The 21,094-nt window shown below is 45.8% G+C and overlaps 1 protein-coding gene across 1 annotated transcript in view; it reads left to right on the plus strand.

Moving 5' to 3' along the window:
• The window catches only part of Adcy9 (adenylate cyclase 9), a 112,021-nt gene that overhangs the window by 54,171 nt on the left and 36,756 nt on the right, over positions 1-21,094 (plus strand). The window contains 1 exon segment of the mRNA XM_047533198.1: positions 20,898-21,088. Within this exon segment, the coding sequence (XP_047389154.1) occupies positions 20,898-21,088 (191 nt within the window).

The raw sequence follows: 21,094 nt of genomic DNA on the forward strand, positions 1-21,094 counted from the left end.
GTATGAAATGTCACTTAAAGTTGGTTTCAGCAAGAGACATTGTACCTTTCATGTGTGAAATCGTGTTTGTAAAGCAACTTTTCAGTGTAGTTGGCATTCTTAAAGTGACAGGACTATAACAGTGGAACTCCTGGAAAGGCCAGGAGACAGCCGAGGGCATGTGAACTTGAAAATGCAGGGGCACTTGAGAAACAGCAGCCCACATACTCTGGACGTAGCAGGGAGGGCCGCCGGGCCAGGTGGTGCGGACTCGGCATGCTGCGTCCACTCGCGCTGAGTTGTGCCAGCAGTCATTTGCAGTGGTGCCCCTTCATAGGACCAGTGTGGGTTAAATACCATAATAACATGTGTATGGTGCCTCACAGTGTTGGACACATCATAAATGTTCTCCAAATGGTAGCTGTAGTACTTAAGTTGTTGCTGTTATTGTTATTTTAAATTTTTTGTTTGTTTGTTTGTTTAAAAGACAGGGTCCCATTATGTTTCCCAAGCTGGCCTCAAATTCCTGGGCTCAAGCAGTTCTCCTGTCTCAGCCTCCTGAGCAGCTGGAACTGCAGGCGTGGGCTGCTGCACCCAGTGCCGTTATTATTTTTAAAAGAAATAACCGTCACAGGTTGTAGAACCAGATCTAGAGGGCAGCAAGGCAGAGAAGGAACTGGAGGAGAAGAGATGGAAGCTAATAGACGAGAAACATTAAGGTGCAGGCAGCATGTGTGGAGAGAAGTTGTGGGTTCAGCAGGGAGACATGCAGGCTCAGTGACTGGGATAAGAAAGGGAGGGAAGTGACTGCAGGTTTTGGTTTAGATGATGGGGGAGCCATGATGGGCCCCAGAGGAGAACAGGTTTCTAGGGATAAGAACTGTGCTGTCCCTCCTTTCCCAGAGGAAACTGAGAGCTTCGTCCTTGGAAGACTATACAGTCACATGAGTTTCAGAAGTGAGTATCAGCTGTCCCTGGCTGTCTCCTTCCTAGTACCAGTTGAGGCCTCACCTCCGTGCTGCTGTGTCCAGTACTTCTCCCTGATCTTGAATAGTACAGGTCTCTCCTCAGAGACAGCTGGTCCACATGGCTGAGGTCAACAAGAGCATTAGGCACAGCCCTCCAGCCCTCCTAAGGGTGTGAAGTTGTATGTATGTGAGTTCCTAAAGGAGTCGAAAGGGACCAGGGTTTATGACACGAGCATGAGAGACACCAGCTCCTGGACCACGTCCCAAGCTCATAAGGCCACAGGAGCCTGAAAAGCAGCCTGTAGGTTTTGAGTGACAGGAGGCCCTTCTGTCCCCTGCGGCTCCAATCCTGGAGGCATGAATTATGAGCAACCGACATGTCTTTAGCAAGCCACAGTCACTTGGAATCTTTAAGCCCAAGACCTGGGAAGTTGGGAATCTAGTGATGCAGTCATGAAACCACATCAGAGGAAACCAGGAAAAGTGAGTCTCCTTGGGAAGGGAGAGAGATGCAAGGGTTTCTCCCGGTCCTCCTGCCTGTGATGGAGTGTGGCACCTAGGCAGGCTATGCAGGGCACAGGGGGTGTGTGTGCACATATGCTGTTGTTTTTGTGTAATGAACGAGTGTGACTGACTTTTGAGTGAGCATAATCACTCAGCACGTCAACTACATTTACACTAACATTCATCAACTTCAGAATAATTACTGATTTTTAATACCCATATATTATTGCAAAGTATATGTTAAATAATTACTACAGTGTACCAAGCTATCCTGTTCTCCAGTTCTGGAAGGCATAATTGAAGTGTACATACTGAGCTACTGGCAAAATTCCGACCTTGGTTCCCTGGGGTGGAGGGCCATTATGGAAAGGCCAAGTGGAAGCCACTGGCACTGCCTCTGCCTGCCCAAACAGCCAAAGCATCACCATATTTCTAGGATGGCAGAGTCAGTACTACCGGGAAGCGCATGAAAAGATGCGAGATGCAAGGGTGGTGGTTCCTGCCACACCTGTGCTCAGCCATCGTCTGCCTTGGAGAATGACACTGGGCTATCCTGAACCCAACCGGGTGGTGTCTGCAGTTGCTGCCGATGTGCCAGATGTCTCTTTCCTGGAATAAATCACCGTGCTTCCTGGCACCTGGTGTGCTGGTGAGTGCTTCTGTGCTTCTGTCTTCTCTGGATAGTGGAGGCCAGCAGAAGCACGGCACACAAGCCTGCTGCAGGATTGATAGCAGTTACAGCTCAGGGCCTCGTCTGCTCTCCAGCCACGTGTCCTAGCTTCCCTCGGTCACCCCCTCATTCCACAGGGTGGCTGCTGGGAATGGCCAGGTGAAATGGACATAAAAAGATTTGGGTCCTCTTTTGATGAGAGTGTTAGCTGGTTGTGATAGTAACCCTGTGTCAGGTGGAACCGGTTACTGTTCACTTTATTGTATATGCAGATGCCAGCTTGACAGGGTGAACTGTGCTGAAGTCCTACTCCTTCATCTTGGCTAAATTGGAACCTCTTATGTAGCCTGAGCTACCAGAGATGGTTGGCACAGGGTCTCAAAGGTTGGAGCCCAGCAGCAGACCCTCAGACTCAGTGCGTGGCCACAGGAGGGTTTGTGACGGTTGTGCATCACTCTGATCTGCTGGCTCACCTTGCTGGCGTCAGCAGCTGTCAGTCCTGAAACTCCGTTGACATCACCAATCAGGTTATTCCTCCCATCTGCATCTGTGACAAATGACTTCTCTGTCTTCAGCCAAGCTGATCACCAAGTAATAATATTTTTGAATAGTCCTGAGGCGGTGCTAATATGTGCCAGGCACAGTTCTGAGCACTTCATGAATATTTACTCATTCAGTCCTCCATTGCCCTATAGAAGTAGTGCTGTCATGTCCTGCCAACTAGGAGACTGAGGCAGAGAGGTTAAGTAACTACTTCAGGTCACATAGGCCATCTGTGGAGGACTGGGATCTAAACACAGCAGTTTGGCTCTAAAGTCCAGGAACTGATGTTTAACACTGATCCTAATGTCAGCCCGCCAAGGTGACTTCAGTGAGAGGGTGTCAGGGATCTCTCCATTCTGGACATGGAGAGAACTTGTCTTCAGCTTGGAATCTGGCATGTTTAGTTCTATAGTAAATGAATCTGCTAACCAGCTCAATTGGGATTAGCTGTAAATATTAAGTATTTTGATCTCTGTTATCTTCATAGCAATAGCAAGAGAAAAGAATTAAGGATCAAACCCTATGGAAGTTTTGAATATTTTTTTGTTAAGTGTTTATATGTGATTATGTAAGTGTTTATAAGTGTTTATACCAAAATAACTTCCTAGAAAACAACTTTGTTTCACAAAGCGCCACCACCTTGCAGCACCTTTAATATATCAATCTGAAATGCAAGTTAGGTGTGTTTTCACAGCAGCCAAACAGCGAGAGTGCCTGCTGCTCAGTGGCAGTAGCACTGATGTGATTGTCAGCAGGTGGGGGTGCAGGGGTGGCCACGCCTCTGGTGGCCTGGAGCTGATAGATTGAGCTGCTCTCTCCTCTGGAGTCAGATGCTGACTTGCTTCTCATGCTCTGGCAGGCAACTCTGCTTGCTCAGTCTGTGTTTTTGTAAAACCTCTTTTAAAAAATAGTGAAATATATCACAGATATGGAAGACCGCATGAAATAATATGTAGTCTGATTTTTGAAAAGTGACCATTCTGTGCCTGCAAGCCAGGTTGTCAAAGAAAGCAGCCACCTGTTCCCAGACACCCACTATTGTCCCCTCCTTGCCAAAGGTGACCTGGTCTTGCCTTGCTGTTACAGGAAGTCATTCCCTTGCTCTTCTTTCTGGTTTCTTGGCCAAGCGTGCAACTCCGAGCAAGTGGCTTGGGTGACTCTGCTTGGGGTTACTCTGCTTGGGGTTACTCTTCAGTTTGCTTTTGCTCCCCCCCACCCCCACTTATTTGACAAATTTCAAACCTACGTAAAAGTTGAGAGAATAATATAGTGATCACTAGTATGCCACTTTACCTCTATTTACTAATTGTTAACATTTTGCTAAGTTTGTGCACTTTCTCTAAATGTACAGTTTTGCACACATACATATGTATATGTCCATATATCCTTCATATGTGTTTTCATATATAAACATATGTGCATGTATATCTGTTTAATCCATTTTTTTTTTTTTTTAACATTGGTCTCACTGGGCTGCCCAGGCTAGCATCCAACCCCAGAGCTCAGGTGGTCCCCCTGCCTCAGGGCTACGGATGCAGGCCAGCATGCCTGGCTTTCTCTCTCCTCTTTGTACTTTACTGAGCCATTGGGCCACTGCAGAGTAAGCTGTAGGAGTTGTGGCCCTGTACCCTTAAATTCCTCAGTGTCTATCTTCTAAGAACAAGGCCATTCTCCTGTATAGACTAAACAAATTATCACACTTGAGAAAATTAACATTGACAAAATACTCTTCAAATTATAGCTCATGTTCCAATTCTCCATTGTCCAATGGTTACTTTACAGCTCCTGTTACTTTCACCCAGGATCCAGTCAGGGTTAATCTATTATTAGATTATATAATAATGCTATTATAATAATGCTATCTATTTAGTCCTTTGATCTAAAACAGTGCCCCAGCCTCTTATTTTTAATTTTTTTAAATGATGTTGGCATTTTTGAAGCGTTTGGATGCCTGTTTTTTAAAATAAATTTTTGCACTCAAGTATGATGTGCATACTTAACAATTAATGAGCAACAAATGAACAGTTTGAAGAATTATCCGAAAATGAACATCGCATCCATAATCATCACCAAGATAAACTAGAACATCCTGGAAGGACCCTGTGTGTGTATTCCAGTGCCCCCTCCTTCCTCCTCCTCAAGGGAACTGCTGTCCTGACTTTTGGAACCACATGTGGCTTTTACTCTTATTTTTATTCTTATTTTTACTCTTATTTTTGGATCCATGTGAATTGAATCTGATGTGTATTCTGTGGCTTCTCCTGCCTTTTGAGTTCTGTTGGGGAGATTTGTTCCTGTTGCTTGTGGTTGCAGTTCATTCATTTTCACCATGGCGATGTGTTCTTTGTGTCACACGGCGACCACCCCTTCCACTTGGATTGTTTCCGTCTTTGGTTTTTGCAGAGTTCCTGTGAATGTTGATGCACATTAGCCTGGTCACACGTGCTGTATTGCCACTGACTGAACAAATGGCTAGAAAAAGAGTCACTGGCCGTGGAGTACGAGTGTCTTCAGTTCTAATAGTTGCAGGCTGTTTCCTATTGCCACCCATTTATTTGCCCGCCCTGAGACTTGAGAGCCCCTGTTGCTCTGCACCCTCCCAGTTCTCCTCAGCTAACCTTGGCCTCTCTGGTGGGCAGTGGTAGCTGGTTTTGGAGGTTCTAATTTGCAATACCCCTTTGGCCTGCATGTCTCTGGTCAGATGCCTTTCACAACGTCCACTGGCTGTCTGGTTTTCTCTTTGGTGAAGTGCCTGTTTGAGTTTCTTGTGCATTTTTCCACCAAGAGGCATGTTTTTGTTTGTTTGTTTGTTTGTTTCCTTACTGATTTTAAGGAGTTCTTTGTATTTGGACTACTAGCCCTTTGTCACTTATATGTGAAGCAAATACTTCCTCCCATTCTGGACTTGCCTTTTTACTATGAAACTCTTGTTTTTGTGGATCTAAGTGGCCAAATGTTGGCAATTGGCATATGGCACAACCTAGTAAGAGGTTTGTTAATCTTGTCCTTCGTTAGTCTGGTACGTCTTGTGTTCTATTCCTCTTATCTCTGAGGTCAAAAACTTTTACATTATTTCCTAAATATTCTTTTGTTTGGCATTTCACATTTATGTCTGTAATCCATGTGAAATTGATTTTTTTGTGTGCACTGTGAGGAGGGGAGGGGTCAAGTTTTTGTTTTTTTCTTTTTTCTTTTGGTAGGGAAATCTAATTATCTGAGCACAATTCCTTAACAGTTTCTTAAGGTATAATTTGTATACCCTAAATGCAAACTGTCATCCAGTTTTGGAACCTTGCCATCACCCGCCAGGTGCCCAGCTCTTTGTCAAGGGATACATGCTCCCAGCCCAATCCATGAGCTTACTTTTTCTATAGATTTTCCTTTTCTAGACATTTCAGATAACTGGAGTGATGCAATGTGTGGTCTTTTGCATCTGACTTCTTCCACTTAGCATTGTGCTTGAGGTCCATCTATACTGTAGAATGGATCGAGCATTTGGTTCCTTTTTATGAGGTTAGTTCCAGGATATGGATATACCACAGTTTGTTTACCCGTTCACCAGCTGCTGTACATTTGGGTTGTTTCCACATCTTGACTGAAACAAAGCTGCTCTGAACATTGTGTACAAATCTTCATTTGGAAAGATGTTTTAATTTCTCATGAGTAGAGACTTGGGTTGGAATTACAAGATCATTTGGCAGTGCTTGCATAATTTATAATTTTGTTAATTATCTTTTGTAAAATGACTTTTTTCTCATGGTATTCAGTCTCATAGATTTTAACACATATAGATTCTGTAGCCACCAATAAAATCAGGATTCCAAGCAGTTCCATCAACCCCCCACCTCCGAAGTCTTTTCTCTATGTGTTGACCCACCTCTGGGCCCCACCCTAACCTTGGCAGCAGCCTGTAGAGCCTGTCATTGGGTGAGAACCATTTCGGGCCTCTGGACTGACTTCCTTCACTTAGCGAGGTCCTTTGCTGTGCATCCCAGGAACTGCGTCTGTCTGTAGCTCATTCTTTGCAGGCTGAGTACATGGACCACAATGTGTCCCATTGAAGACTTTGCAGTTTGTTGCCAGGGTTTGGAAATTCTGAATGGAGATGCTGTCGACATGCATGTGTAGTGCTCTGTGTGAAGGCCAGGTTTCCTTCCTTCAGGTATGGTTGAAAGTGAATCTAAGTGACTGTTGAAGATTTTCCACGCTAGTCCTTCCATTTTGAGGGTACTTCCACCGGCAGTGTATGATGAGTTCTTGCTGCTCCACACCCTCATCAGCTTTGATATTTCCCATTCGATAACACTAAAGTTGTATAGTGTCATGTCTTTGTGGTTTTAATTTGCATTTCCTAAAGAACTGACATGGGGCATTTTTTCATGCATATATTGGAGTTGGCAACAAAGGGAACAACAGGTATCAACCCCGAGATGAAGGCTACTTTTTAAAGTTTTTATCAGTGCATTATAGTCATACACAATAGTGGACTTCGTTGTGATATATTAAAAAATGCATACAACATAATTTGCTCCATTTAGTCCCCAGTGCTTCCTTTCCCCCTCCCCTCCTTCCTCTCTCTGATCCCCTTCTTCTACTCAACTGGTCTTCCTTATTTATGTATTTAGTTTTAATTGGTACATTATAATAATCATACATGAAAGTGCGATTGATTGTGATATATTCATATATGCACATAGCATAGTGTACTCATTGTCCATTTTTATATCTTCTTTGGAGAAATGTCAATTCAGATCCTTTTTGCCTTTTTAAAAAATTGAGTTTTCTTTTTATCAGTGCACTATAGGAGTTCTTTATACACTTTATCTATGGCACATTGCTCCACTCTCTTGTCTTCTTTCCCTTGACCTTCAAAATGAGCTCAGTTCTTAAATTGTTCTCAGTGCTTGGGCTCACCCATCCATCCGTTTGTGTAGTCACTCAGTAAAGTGCCTCACTTCTGTCATTGCTGCTTCTCCATCTTCTCTGTACTCTTTTGAAAGAGCTGGCTTCCATTGTCACCTGTCCAGCTGGTACTGTGACCATCTGGGAAAACCTTTAGTCGTTCTCTCGAGAGCATCTATGCCCGTCTGAACCCCATGTCACCTGTGCCACAGCCGTGCCTCGGTGGTTCCACTTCCTATCCCCACTCCACCAAACCAACGCACTCCCTCTCCCTGAAAGCCTACAATGGGTGCGTCTGTCTGCATTTGCTTTCTTCTTCCCTTTGTGATAGAAGGACAGTGAGGTCCAGTCCCTTCTCTGCGTTATAGGTTCTCTTTTCTGTTCCTTTCCAGTAACCTTGTCTCTAGATGCCTCCTCCTTCCTGCATCTTTAATCTCTCCCCTCCTGGACCTCCATCAGCCCCTAACACCCACCAGCTCCCTAGCCCTATGCAGATCCTTGCCGCTGCCACCCGCCCTGTCCCACTGCTGCACTTCACAGCTACACTCCGAAGGGCCTGTGGCACCGGTTTTCCCCACTTACCCTCACACTGCTGCCTGCCCTGTGTGGCCTGCACCTTTCACTGCCCAGCACAGTCTCTGATGGCCTTCCTGGTGTCTAGGCGTATTTCTAAGGCTGCCTAGTATGTCCTCATCAGCATTCCACGCAGTCATCAGTTCCCTTCTCGACGTTTTCCCTTCTCCTGGCTGCCCCGAATCCTGTGCTTCTGCCTGTCCCCTGACCCCTCATGACCCTCCTCAGGCCCACTGCTGGATCTGCCCTCATTGCTATTTCTGAATGTCACACTTCCTCAGGCCTCTCTCTTATTCTCTGTGGGGGTAGGATGGACATCCCACCTCTTGCCTAGATCTCCCCTGTTATATTGATGAGGTGGCCACCTCCTGAATACGTTCACTTGAGTATGTAATTGGTATCCTCAACTCAAGGCATCCAGAACTGAGTTTCTGATTTTATACCCAAATCACTTAACTCCGGTGGTCTGACTCATCTCAGTAAATGTAGCATCCTCCATCCATGTACTGAAGACAAAACCTGGGAGTGTCCCTGTTTCTGTTCCCCATATTCTGTTTTGCCTTGGCTTTAATGTCCCGACCCGCGGGACATCAACGCGGAACGGCAAACCTAAGAGAGAAGGAATGAAGGGACAAGAGACGCAGGGAGAGGCAGCAAGACAGGAATTCTGATCAAGCTGCAAATTTTTATTGTTCACACAGGGGTATTTATATGCTCAGGGAATGAGGGGTATGACGAGGTGCAGCCTGGTTGGCTGTGTTCTTCTATTGGGCTCCTGATAGGCTGCAAGTTCGCGCCGGCGGGAAGGTGAGGTTCGCAACGGCGGGAAGGTGAAGTCCCGGAAGAGAAGCAGGGACGGCACCATAGGCGCCATACTGTCAGAATTATCAGCCAGGAGGGGGGAGAGGGGCGCTGCTGCTTATTGTAAAGGTCAGAATGTTCTCAGAATGAGAACTTCTTGGTCCCTGACACTTTAAGACAAGAGCTGTAGAGATCTGCCTGCTTATGTCCTGCAGCGATACTGGGCCAGGCCCCTTCGCCTTTGCTTTGCTGCCACCATAGCAACAATCTTGCCATGAACCCCCACTACTGCACTTACCTCCAAAGTCATTGGCCATCCTTAGCTTGAGTAGCTAGTAAAAAGAGCAACCAGCCAGGCACAGGAGCCTTAATCCCGGCTACTCAGGAGGCAAAGATGGGAGGATGGCAAGTTCAAGGCCAGCCTAGGCAACTCACCAAGACCTGTCTCAAAATAGTAAATACAAGGGGCTGGGGGTATAGCTCAGTGGTAGAGCTTCCCTGGGTTTAATCTCTAGTACTGCAAACAACAACAACAAAACTGAAACTACCAGAATCATGGGTTCTTGGATAGATGCTGGGGCAGAAAGTTAGTGAAATTCCAAATACAGTCCATAGTCCAGTTAATAATCTTGTTCCACTGTTAATTTCCTGCTTTTGATAGTGTACAATAAGATTCACGCAGGAGAAATAGGGTGAGGGATGTAAGGAAACTCTATATGGTATATTTACATCTGATTTCTATGCCTAAAATTAGTTCATATGAGATGTTTAAAACAAATTAAAATGGAAAAAACCAAAATTGGATTGTGCGCCCTTAGTTAAATCTCTGTAGAGGCCTATACAGCCTTCGTGCATAACTCAGGCGCCCCTCGATGGCTCCCAGGGACCGGCCCAGCATTTGATCCTCACCCAGCACTTCCTCCCCTCCCATGGACCTCGAGGACAGGGGCCTCCAACTTTCTTCCAGGCCCTGGCCATCTCCAGATCTTTCCCGCCAGCGACCAGCGTGTCTTCCCAGGCCTCCCTGTGGGCTCCTCTCCTGCTCTCCACCTCACATCTCTTCCTGAGAGCTCCTCTGACTCCAGTGCCAGCAGTGCTCTGCTCACTTGCTGTTTCCTATCACAGAGAGCTTTTGTTTTCTTGGTGCCTCTGATTTTGGTGACTTGTGGACTTGTTTATGGTCTTCCCTCCTACTGGTTCCATGGAGATGGGGATGAAACATCTCATGCTCACAGTTTTATTACTGGAGCCTGGCCTGGCCCATAGTGGGCACTCAGAACCAGTCAGCAACTTCCTTTTATTTACTATGGGAGGAAAGTCTATCTGTTTCCAGAGAAATAATGTACTGTTGGTACTTTGTTTTATTTGTCCTTTGTTTTCAGGCTGCTTGCAGGCACATGGTGGAAGAGATGTGCTTTTGATTCTTTACATATCTGAAAGTCCTTTGTGCTAGGTCTTCAGCTTGTTCTGTAGGGACTGAGTTGTTGAGGTGCAGTTGGTGAGAGGCATTGCTGTCGTTGGGACTTAACAGCTGGCCTGCCCCATTCTTGACACCTTCCAGGAGCTTATTATTTACCGAAAGAATGAGCAAGATAGACGTTAAGAAATGCTCTCCTTTTTAAGTTGCTGCAGAGATACCTGCACACAGATGTGTGCACATGCACAGACACTTTCTTAAACATATGTTATGTACACGTTTCCACACACACACAACTGAGGAATGCTTAGTCCAGAACATCCTGCAGTTCCTCCTATCTTGGCAGGGAGAAGGGTGCAGAGAGCTGTGGGTCCTATGGGCACTTTAGAGCCTGCAGCTCTGGTGCCACCTACCTTCATGGAGTACCCATCATATGTCCAAAGGCAACTGACAAGTGCTTCTCAGAGAGTGTTCTGGAAATCTAGAGATGCTTTTGATGGTCTCAGTGACTAGAGGTTATGTTAACCAGGAATCTTAGTTTTATTTCAAGAAGGGAATGAGCACACGATAAAGGTGTAAGAAATGAATGAAAGGGGATGTGGGGTCTGCTAGGGCTGAGAAATAGTGTCTTTCCACCTGGTTCCCAGAAGGTGTCCGTAAGGGAATTTGAAGAATCCAGAGCACCTGGTAGATGTTACGGTGGAAGCTACTTCTCAGTGTGGAGGCCCCTCTTAGCAGTGCCCTGCAGAGGCTGTGAGCTCTATCAGTGATCTGGGGATTTCTGGCCCGTGACTGGATGCACCAGGCATTGTCACCCGCATTCATGTCAGGAAGGCACAATGTGCCAGTCAGCCAGCTGCAGAGGGTGATTTCTTGGACCAGGTGGAGGTGGCAACAGGAACTTGCTTTCTGTGTTCATGCAAGTCTCTCAGAGCCAGGAATTGTGCATTGTTTGCTCGGTTCTGGGCCTGATGGTCTGCTGCTGGAGGATCACACAGTAGGTTGGAGGAGGGCAGGGGCCCCGGAGAGAGCAAGTAGACACCAGAGGTTGGCTGAGGTGACCTGGGTTGGATTCTTTCGGCTTCATGAATTTGCCTGGGACCAAGGCCTTAGCACTAGGGGACCACAGAGCAAACCTTTTCTGGAACACCTGCCCCCAGCCTGGCTGCTTCTGCCCAGTCCTGTTAGCACTGTGGCTATAGCCTACTTAACATTCAGGCCCCATGGCATCAGAGAGTCCCTGGAATGGCTGTTTGTACAGTGGGGTGTTACAATACATGTGTCACTAGCAGTGGATCTGAAAGAGAGGTGGGGTAACTGATTTATGACCTGTTTTTAAGAATCATGTAGTAAAATTTAAAGTACATAAAAAGAGGAAAATATGGTATATATTATAAATATTCACATCAAAAACATTTTGGAGAATTATATATGTCAAGTAGATCAAAAAATGAGACTGAATTAGATTTTTTTTTAGTCCATTTGCATCCCATTTTAAGGTTTTTGGAAAATATTCAAATGTTTCCAAGCTCTCATTTCCTTATTCCTAGAGATCAACTGTCATTTTCTTTGATTGAGTATGTATCTGTTGCTCTTCTGATTTTGAGTTGGCTCTTTCTGCTACTAGGGTATAGGGCAATTTTCCCTTATCATCCATACTGAATGTCATCTATAATAAGTGAGAACTGATATTTCTTGATTTCACACTCAGTTTGCCTTATTATCCTGCTCATTCTTCTTTGGGTATCTTTTTCAGGCCATGTCTATTTGATGAGAATAAGAAAGAGCTTTCCGTTTGCAGTTCATCCCTTTCCACCAGTAAGGAGGGATGTGGGTCTTCTTTGTGACGTTCAATATGGTGATGCCAACCACGTGTAGCTACTTACATTTAAATTATAATTAAGAAACACAAATTCAAGCTCAGCATGGTGGCTCACACCTCTAATCTCAGCCTCTGGGAGACTGAGGCAGGAGGATCACGGGTTCAAAGCCAGCCTCAGCAAAAGCGAAGCACTAAACAACTCAGTGAGACCCTGTCTCTAAATAAAATATGAAATAGGGCTGTGGATGTGGCTCAGTATTCAAGTGCCCCTGAGTTCAATCCCCAGTAACTGCCCCCCTCCCCATAAAAAGAAACACAAATTGAGTTCCTTGTTCATACTAGCCTCCTTTCAAATGCCCAGTAGCCACACATGCGGGAGGCTCCTGAGGCACATGGCCACAGGGCACATCTGTCACAGATGCTTCATCCTGCCCAGCATCCCACTCCTGTCAGCTCATCACTTGTAGGAGCTTCTAGGGCCTTGACCAGAAGCCTCCCCAGTCTTCTGAGCCCCTCTGGCAGTTCTTCCTCTGGTCCCACCTCACAGTTCTCTGAACCCAGTTCCATCTGGCTGAAGTATTGGGGCTCCTTTTATCAACTGTATTACAGGCCCCTGATCTGCCTGGGCCACCCCTGACTCATGTCCACGAGCCAACCTGGTCTTGGTTTATCCTGTGACTGCAACTCCATTTCTTCATTATGGCAAGAGCAGGCACCATGGTCTGCATAGAGAGCAGTCTTGAGAATTGTCTACACTGGGGTTAATGGAGTTGTCACCTCTTAGCCTAGTTCACTTAGAATCATATTCTTTTTATTTATTTCCCAATTTTGATTTTTTTTTAACATTTTAACATGATTTGTGGTGCCTCATCTGGCCCTCCATGTTCTCCAAGTTTGAGTTATTTAACTTTTTTTTTCCAGTAACATTACTCTCATTCTTGCTTCTCTCCTGGTATTTTAAAAAAACTTATCTCAAGTTGCATTTCTTTCCTTAATTTATATTTATGGTGTATCTTTGAATTAATGGTATTTCTGTATTAAATATATTTTACCCTGTTTATTGTATTTATTTTTAATAGAGCACAGACTTTATAGGTGGTGCTAATTTAATGCTTTCAGTTTTTCTTTTGTAAATTGTAGAATATTCGAGGGGAAACTTCTTAATATTGAAAATAAATGAACATGACTCACACATGTAAATATAAGCCAAAAAGGGCACCTTCACACTACTTGTGAAGTGATACAAGGACACGTTGGTGCTGCACTTTGGTTGGCATTGCCCATGTGCAGAGGGAAGCCCACAGTGCCTTGAGGCTTGAACCGAGGGTGGCATTCTGTTCCCAGATCATTGGGACCACCAGGCTTCAGTGTATTTTCCCTGACATATTTCCATGTCTAAAATATATTTTGTAATAAATTCAAATTTTCATGCTCTAACACAATATAAGTAAGAAAAATATTTCATGATATAGAAAATGAATATTCCATAATCCTGTTATCCTATGACATGTCGTATCTGTGTGTTTTTAGTACAGTCCAGTGTTGTTCAGAATACCATGGTGCTAGCTTGTCGTCATGTCTCTTCTCTGAGTACTCAGCTGTCTTGTGCCCAGCACCTCTTCTCGTGCTTCTGGAACCTTCCTTCTTGGACTTTGGCCCACCTCCATCTCTGCTTTAATATTAGCAATTCTTCCATGTCCTGGAGCAGAGCTTAGCTTTCTACCACGTGATTGGTGAACCTCCGAGAACTCCTCCAACCTCTTTGTATGAGTGAGGGCCATGGATGGCAGCTCCAGGTCACTGATTTTTGTAAGCCGGGTCGCTGCATGTCTCTGTGCCCTGCGACCTGTCCCCAGTCCTCTCCTCTTGTGCCAGGCCACCCTCCACTCACCACCTTGCTTTCACTTTTTGTTTTGCTCCTGCCTGAGCCTGCAGCAGAGTTGTGACTTCCTTGAGGCTTACATGGAGGTTCCAAGCTGTGCAGAGTGGGAGTGCATCCCCAGCTCAGACCTCCCCGGAGGTGGAGTGGCCCTGCTCTCAATTTCTTGCCCAACACAGAACAACTTTGGAGGTTATTGCAAAATCACCTCACAAACACTGCTTTGATTCCCCTGAAAAGGGCTATAAAAGAAAAACTACCACTGGTGGTGAGATGAAATTGGAGACCTTGGAGGTATATAAGAAGAAAAAAGTTTTGTGTTTTTCATTTAGGGGGCTGAAGCAAATCTGCCACATGCCCCTTGAACAAGAAAATGCCTTCTGAGAAACTGCCTCAGTTGCCTTCAGAAAATACACAAGACACTCACCAAGGGAAAGAAAACCTGAATGCAAGCTGAAAATGGTAATTTGAGAAGTGCAGAATTCACAGCAACCAGGTACCTGTGCTGGGCGTGCGATCTGGGAGGAAACCAGAAGCTGTGGCAAACATTTCCACGAAGTAGCAGGTGGCAGAGGCCTGGCGAAGCTCCTCCTGTGGAGGTTAACCAAGAACCTTCAGTAACTTGTCTTTTCCTCTGCATAATCTGAAGCCCACAGGAAAGGGGCTTGAGGTCTGTACGCTGTTCCTCCCAGCCCAGGTGCCCCTTGGGGCCATGGCTGCAGGCGGGTCAGCAGAACGTGTCTTTGCGTGACCACACTCCCAGAGGCGCCCTCACCATGAGGACAGCCTGCCCTTCTGCCTGTGTGGCCAGAAGGCAGTGAGTCCAGCAGTGCACACATGCTGTGGGCTGACATGTAAGCGGATGACATGCCAGCTGGGGTGAAGGCCCCACCATTTGGGACGATGCTGCAAAAGCAAGAGCTGCAGCTTTGGTGATACTTGGGACTATCTTGTGAAGGTTAAATTTTGTTTTATTTAATTTCTCCCAGACTTCTGAAATCTTGCCATGTGCAGTTTTTAGTTCTTCAAGGTGCTTTAGCCTTATTTCTTATTTATATGGTTTTCCATTCTAGCTCTGCCACATTATTTCTAAACCCATATTTTTCTTCTACCTGCCCCCACCCATCCCTTTAAATTGAATTCTCAAGAGTGTGGATTTCTTCCTGGCTTTATTTTATTTCTTTTTGAAATCTTAAAACAGTTGCATCTTGTTGAAGTTCACGTAGCTTGCTTTCTTTTCTTTAAAAAAAAGTTTTTTAATCCCTAGTACCACAAAAAAATTTTTTAAATAGTTTTATTGAGGGATAATTCACATACTATGCAATTCACACCTGTAAAGTGTGCAATTTGATTGAATGGTTTTGAGCATATTCAAGTTGTGAAATCATCATCACAATCTGATTTTATGTGTTCATCACCCCAAAAAGTAACCCTGTGCCCATCAGCAGTAGTTGCTCCTCCCCCTGCTAGACCCTTGGCAAATGCCAGTTTGCTTTCTGTCTCCAGAGGTGCCCCTCTTCTGGACACCACACCAGTGGAAGTGCATGGTATTTGGTCTTTTGTGACTAGCATCTTTCAGTGAGCAACATACAGTTTTATTTCTGTTTTTGACATATTCTCTTATTTTGATTTTTCCAATTAGCTGCCATCTATACTCAGATTTTAAATGTAGTTTTCCATTTCTTTTCTTTTTAGAATCTGTTTTCCATTGTGTCTATTCTCTACTAAAATCTGCACCTCTTAGCTTGCAAATTAACTGTCACTTCTTAGTTCTCTGGGAAAAGAGCGGGACCTCTGATATCCCAGGTGATCTGGCCCCTCTTCTGCATTCAGAGTCACCACGTGCTGTGTGACTGCCTGTCTCTCTCACCTTCTGTGCCTCCCACTCACACCTCTTCTGGTCCCTCATGCACTGGTGCACCCAGCACCCCATGGCCATCCTGGACCTTCATTTCCCTTTTGTTGTCTGCAGTTTGTTGTACAAATGCTTTGGTCTCTTCTGAATAGGCTGTCAGTCATGCCTGGGATTGTGTGCTTTCCTCCTCCTGCCATCTTCCCTGTCTCCGCTGATGGGCAGCTGTCTTGTTAGTTACTTGTGCCCCTCACCCAGTTAACCCACCTGCTCCCGAGCACTGCTAGAGACTTGCTCAGGAGAAGTGCGTTTCATCTCACCCCTGCACCTGTACCCACCCAAGGCTCAGCAGCCCTGTGAAGTGGATTAGAAGTATTTCCTTTTCAAAGAGCATTGAAGTAGAAGTTTTCACCTGACTCTCTTTTTATAGCCGGAGCACTTTTTGTCCCTGGTCATGTCCAAACCTCAGTAAGGACTAAATGCAGATTTAATTTGTTGGGTACGTGAAGGAGTGAATGAGAAAACAAACAGAATAGCAGCCGACAGGCAGTTTTTGGTGTGCCACACATGATCCTCAGAGCCCTGGGTTCTGGGCCTCGAGTGGTATTAAAGGGCAGCTCCAGGTTCAGAGGTGGGAGGCGTGGCCTCTGAACTCTGGCAGCAGTGTGACACCAACTGTAGGCCTCCGGAGGGGGTTGCGCAGCATGGTCACCAAGTGGCTGCCCAGTCACCTGCCTTTGGCCATGATGGCTACGTACTTATCAATGACCAGAAGAGAAGGGGAAACTGGATGTAGAAAGTACCCGTTGTTGGGGGAGGGGGAGAGAAAGTTTTCTACAAACTTCATTCAGCTGAAGTCTTAAGTCAGGTTAAACAGGGCTGCTGTCCTCCCTTTGTTTCTTTGACCTTCTTGAGTAAATCTGCCTCCCATTTTATTATTTGGGAGTCATTTTTTATAAAGAGGTTAAATTTTACCAGTAGCCATTTGCTGTCCAAACCTGTGATTTATCACCAAATATTGTACCAACCAGGACAAACTGGTCTTTGTGATAATCTGTGCTTCAGGAGTGGGAGGGTTTCTACCCATCCACAGTATTTTAATGAAAAAAATTTTTTTCACCAAAACTTTTGCTTTTTTCAAGCAGAACAATAGATAATTGTAAAATATCATACATAAAACTTTGTAGGCCCTGGGTATTTGGTAGGTTAAAAGTGCTTTTAATATTTAATTGTCCTTGTTGACTGATTGCATTTAGTTTAAATAATTTTCATGCTACTTGGCCATTTCAGACCTAGTGGTGAGGAAATATATGATGCAAAATGAGAAGATATTTGTAGAATGTTTAGGAACCAGCCCAAACTGATTGGCATTCTTATGTTGATTGTAAGTCATTAGCGATGACAGCTTCTGGACACTAGTTGTGCCTTAAAACAGTCTTTGTTTGCTAGTTCTTCTCTTCCTATTGCCTTGACAGTCAGGCCCTTGATTCTTGATGATTGAGAATTTCTCGCTCCAAAGCAAGAGTCCCACAGAAAAAAGACCAGGACAAAGGAGGCCAGAATTATTTTTCTTTTCCAAAATGGACTTTGGCACTCTCAAAAATTCACTTAGCTCACAAAAGTTAATCACTGGTACCCACAAGGCATAGTTTTTGTCCTCAAAGAATTAATACAACACAGCTGTCCCTCAGTAGCAGTGGGGGATTATTTCTAGGACTCCCTGTGGACATCAAAATCTGAGGATGTTCAAGTCCCTTATGTAAAAAAAAGTATAATATTTTCATATAACCTGTGCAATTCTCTAGTATAGTTTAAAGTATGTTTAGGTTACTTGTAATACTTAATAGAATGTAAATGCTGTCTACGTGTTTGTTACACTGTTTTGGGAATAGAGACAAGGGAAAAGTCTGTTCTTTAGGATGCAGTGTTTTCCCCCAAATGTTTCCGATCCACAATTGATTGAAGCTATGAGTACAGAATCTATGGATAAAGTGGGCTGATTGTACATAAGAGGGTCAAGGATGTGGTCACGTCAGTCTCAACACGCCACCGTAGGCACATCCCTCCCCAGACAGGAACACTCTAGGAAGCACCGACCCTCTCTGCAGCCTGTGTAAAATCAAGCTAATAAAAACCATAAGTGTTGGTGAGATGAAAATCAATTACCAGGAAAGGATATAAGAAATTTTATTAATTATTCTCCTGCATATGCTGCATTTAACAAAATAATTTTACTGTCTTATTTTGAGCTTCTCTTCAGAAAAACCATTCTTGTGAACCTGGACCCTGGGTCCCATGTGTGTGGTTACTCATTAAATCACTAACTTTCACGACTTAAGGCTTTGGCTAGACTTGAGCTCAGGTACAGGGTCCTGACACATTTCTCAAGGTATGTCCCAGCAAGCAGCTAAGCCCTACATTGCTGCATGGTGCTGGTATCCCTCCAGTGTGGGCACAGCTTCACTTTAAATTTAGCTTTCCATATTGAAGCATAATAAAAAGATTTAATCTACCCACCAAACTTTCTTACTGTGAACCCCTACGTTTGACCTTTGTAATACTAGCAGTTTTGTGTTGTCGCAACTAGTTGGTAAGTTAGAGCTCCCTAAAGGAAAATAATCCAAGTTAGAAACAAATTTGGAGCCATTATTGATTTAACAGTTCTGTACTTGATTTTATACATAGAAGGAGCATGAGAAAGATTCCTGGTGATAAGCCAGTTAACTACCATGTTGAGCTTGGTGCAGTGGCACATGCCTGTAATCCCAGTGGCTCGGGGGGCTGAGGCAGGAAGATCACAAGTTCAAAGCCAACCTCAGCAAAAGCAAGACACTAAGCAACTCAGACCCTGTCTCTAAATAAAATACAAAATAGGGTTAGGGATGTGACTCAGTGGTTAGTGCCCCTGAGTTCGATCCCCAGTAAACAAACAAAAACAACAACCCCACCATGTTGATAGCAACCACTAATGCTATTGAGTGTGTGCCATGTGCCAGACCCTGCTGGAGAGGCTGTATGTGTGTGTGAGTGCGTGTGTGCTTGTGTGTGTGTGTCTGTGTGTGTGTGTGTGTCTGTGTGTCTGTGTGTGTGTGTGTGTGTGTGTCTGTGTGTGTGTGTGAGACAGAGAGAATGAACTGTTTGAACCTCACAGCAGCCCTGTGGGGGAATCCTGCTCTTAGTTCATCTTAGGGACGGGGAACCAAGTTGCAGAGGGATGAAGTGCCTTACTTAGGCCATACAGAGAAGGTGATTGAGCCTGAGAGCCCAAGCCCAACTCCTGGACTCCTCTCTAGAAGCCAGGCCCTGTCCATTGCGGCAGCTACTTAGAACAGAAGCATTGCCTGTCCCCACAGACTTGTGAGTAGGTTCCCCTTTCTACCATCACCTCCTGACTTCCATGTCCCCCAGCTCCCTTCCCACCCCTTGGCTGGCATCTTCACCAGCTCCCTGGCTCTTCCTTAGTCTTGTCCCTGTTCACTATTCATTCCCGGATGCAGACTCCTGAGAATGTCCTACAGGCACGCTGCACAGACAGCCCTCTGGCTGTTCTCACGCACTCTCTTCCCAGCCACACCTAGGTTAGCACCACCCCTCAACAGTGCCTGCCACAACTCCTTTGTTGAGGGAAACTCCATGACTGTTGTAGTAACACCTGCGGCCTGGTGGTGCTGCCTGGCCCTGGGCCAGCCTCGCTTAGAGGATGCTTCATTCTGGAGCCCTTCTGTCTACGTCCGTGCTACTGTAACAGAATACCACAGCCCGAGTCATTTCTGAAGAGCAGAGGTTTGTGTCTCACAGTCCTGGAAGGCTGGCAAGTCTAAGATCGGGTCGCTTGTCTAGTGAGGGCTGCATCCTCCGAGGGGAGGAACTTTGTGTCCTTGCAGGGTGGAAGGCGGAAGGGTGAGCTGGCTAAGTGCAGCTGATGGGCCTTGGTCCCTTTCATGCGGGAGGGCCCTGGTGGCTTCACTGCCTCTTGCAGGCCCACCTCTTAATACTCTCACATTGGCAACCCCCAAATTTTAGAAGGGGCACATTTAGGCCACTTCCTTCCTGAGTCCGTGCAGAGTGCTACTCTTTCATGCTTCCCAGAGGACCCCATGTCCCCCAGCGCCCTCAGCTGTGCCTCAGCAACCCGCCACACTCACATCTGCTTGTTGTCCGAGCCCCTCACCAGGTGACGGGCTCTACACAGGGCACAGGCATGGCTGCCATGTCCACTCCCATCCTCATCACACCCTCTACAGCATGTGGTAAACAGGAAGTGCTTAATAAATGTTTGGTGAATGAGCACAACCTGGTATCACAATTACCAAGTGACGACAAACCTTAGGAATGTGTGCAATGAGGCTGGCGTGGGCTCATGGTGACAGAGACAGGCAGCTGCCGCTCCCTGTGGAGGTGCACTCCACCTGGCGGACAGACGCCTTGCTGTGCTCCGGCCCAGGGCTCCTCAGCCTCCTCTGCTCCAGGTGCCACCGGCCTCTGGGCACAGCTGTCTGCACTTTCTCTTGCAGTGCTGGGGTTGCACAGGGAGCAGACAAGTAGTTGCCTGCATGAAGGATTGTCCCTGGGTCTGAGGTTGCCCTGGCCTGGGGACAGCCCCTTACAGATGGCAGGAATGGGTGTTTACCAACCCAAGTGGTGTGCAGAGCCAGTGGTCTACTTGGCCGCCTTCACAAGGAAACCGCGTGACCCCCTCCGTGGAGGAATTCCTCATGCTCACTCCAGCCCCCCAAGGTAGAAACGTGCAGCCATTATCCCAAGAACACCGAACACGTGTAAACGGTTTTCCTTGGAGGCTGGCGGGCTCCCTGGGGCTACATCTGTCTGAGAAGAACTTGCAAGGCAGTCCTAATAAATGACCTACTCACATTTTCACTTTACTTCCACCTTTCAGGAGCGTGTTCTCTACAGAGAGCAAGATCAAGCTGCGTTTCAATCAACCGTGGATTCAACCTGTGCTGATTGTAATTTTTATCCATCATAGGTTTGAAGACATACCTGATATCGGGTCAGAGAGCCAAGGAGTCTCACTGCAGCTGTGCAGAGGCCTTGCTTTCTGGCTTTGAGGTCCTTGACGGCTCACGGGTGTCCTCAGGCCCTAGGGGACAGGGGACAGCATCGTCAGGGAGTGCCAGTGACTTGGCGCAGACTGTCAAAACCTTTGATAACCTTAAGGTTAGT

Source organism: Sciurus carolinensis, chromosome 18 (assembly GCF_902686445.1).
Source record: "Sciurus carolinensis chromosome 18, mSciCar1.2, whole genome shotgun sequence".
Taxonomy (NCBI): domain Eukaryota; kingdom Metazoa; phylum Chordata; class Mammalia; order Rodentia; family Sciuridae; genus Sciurus; species Sciurus carolinensis.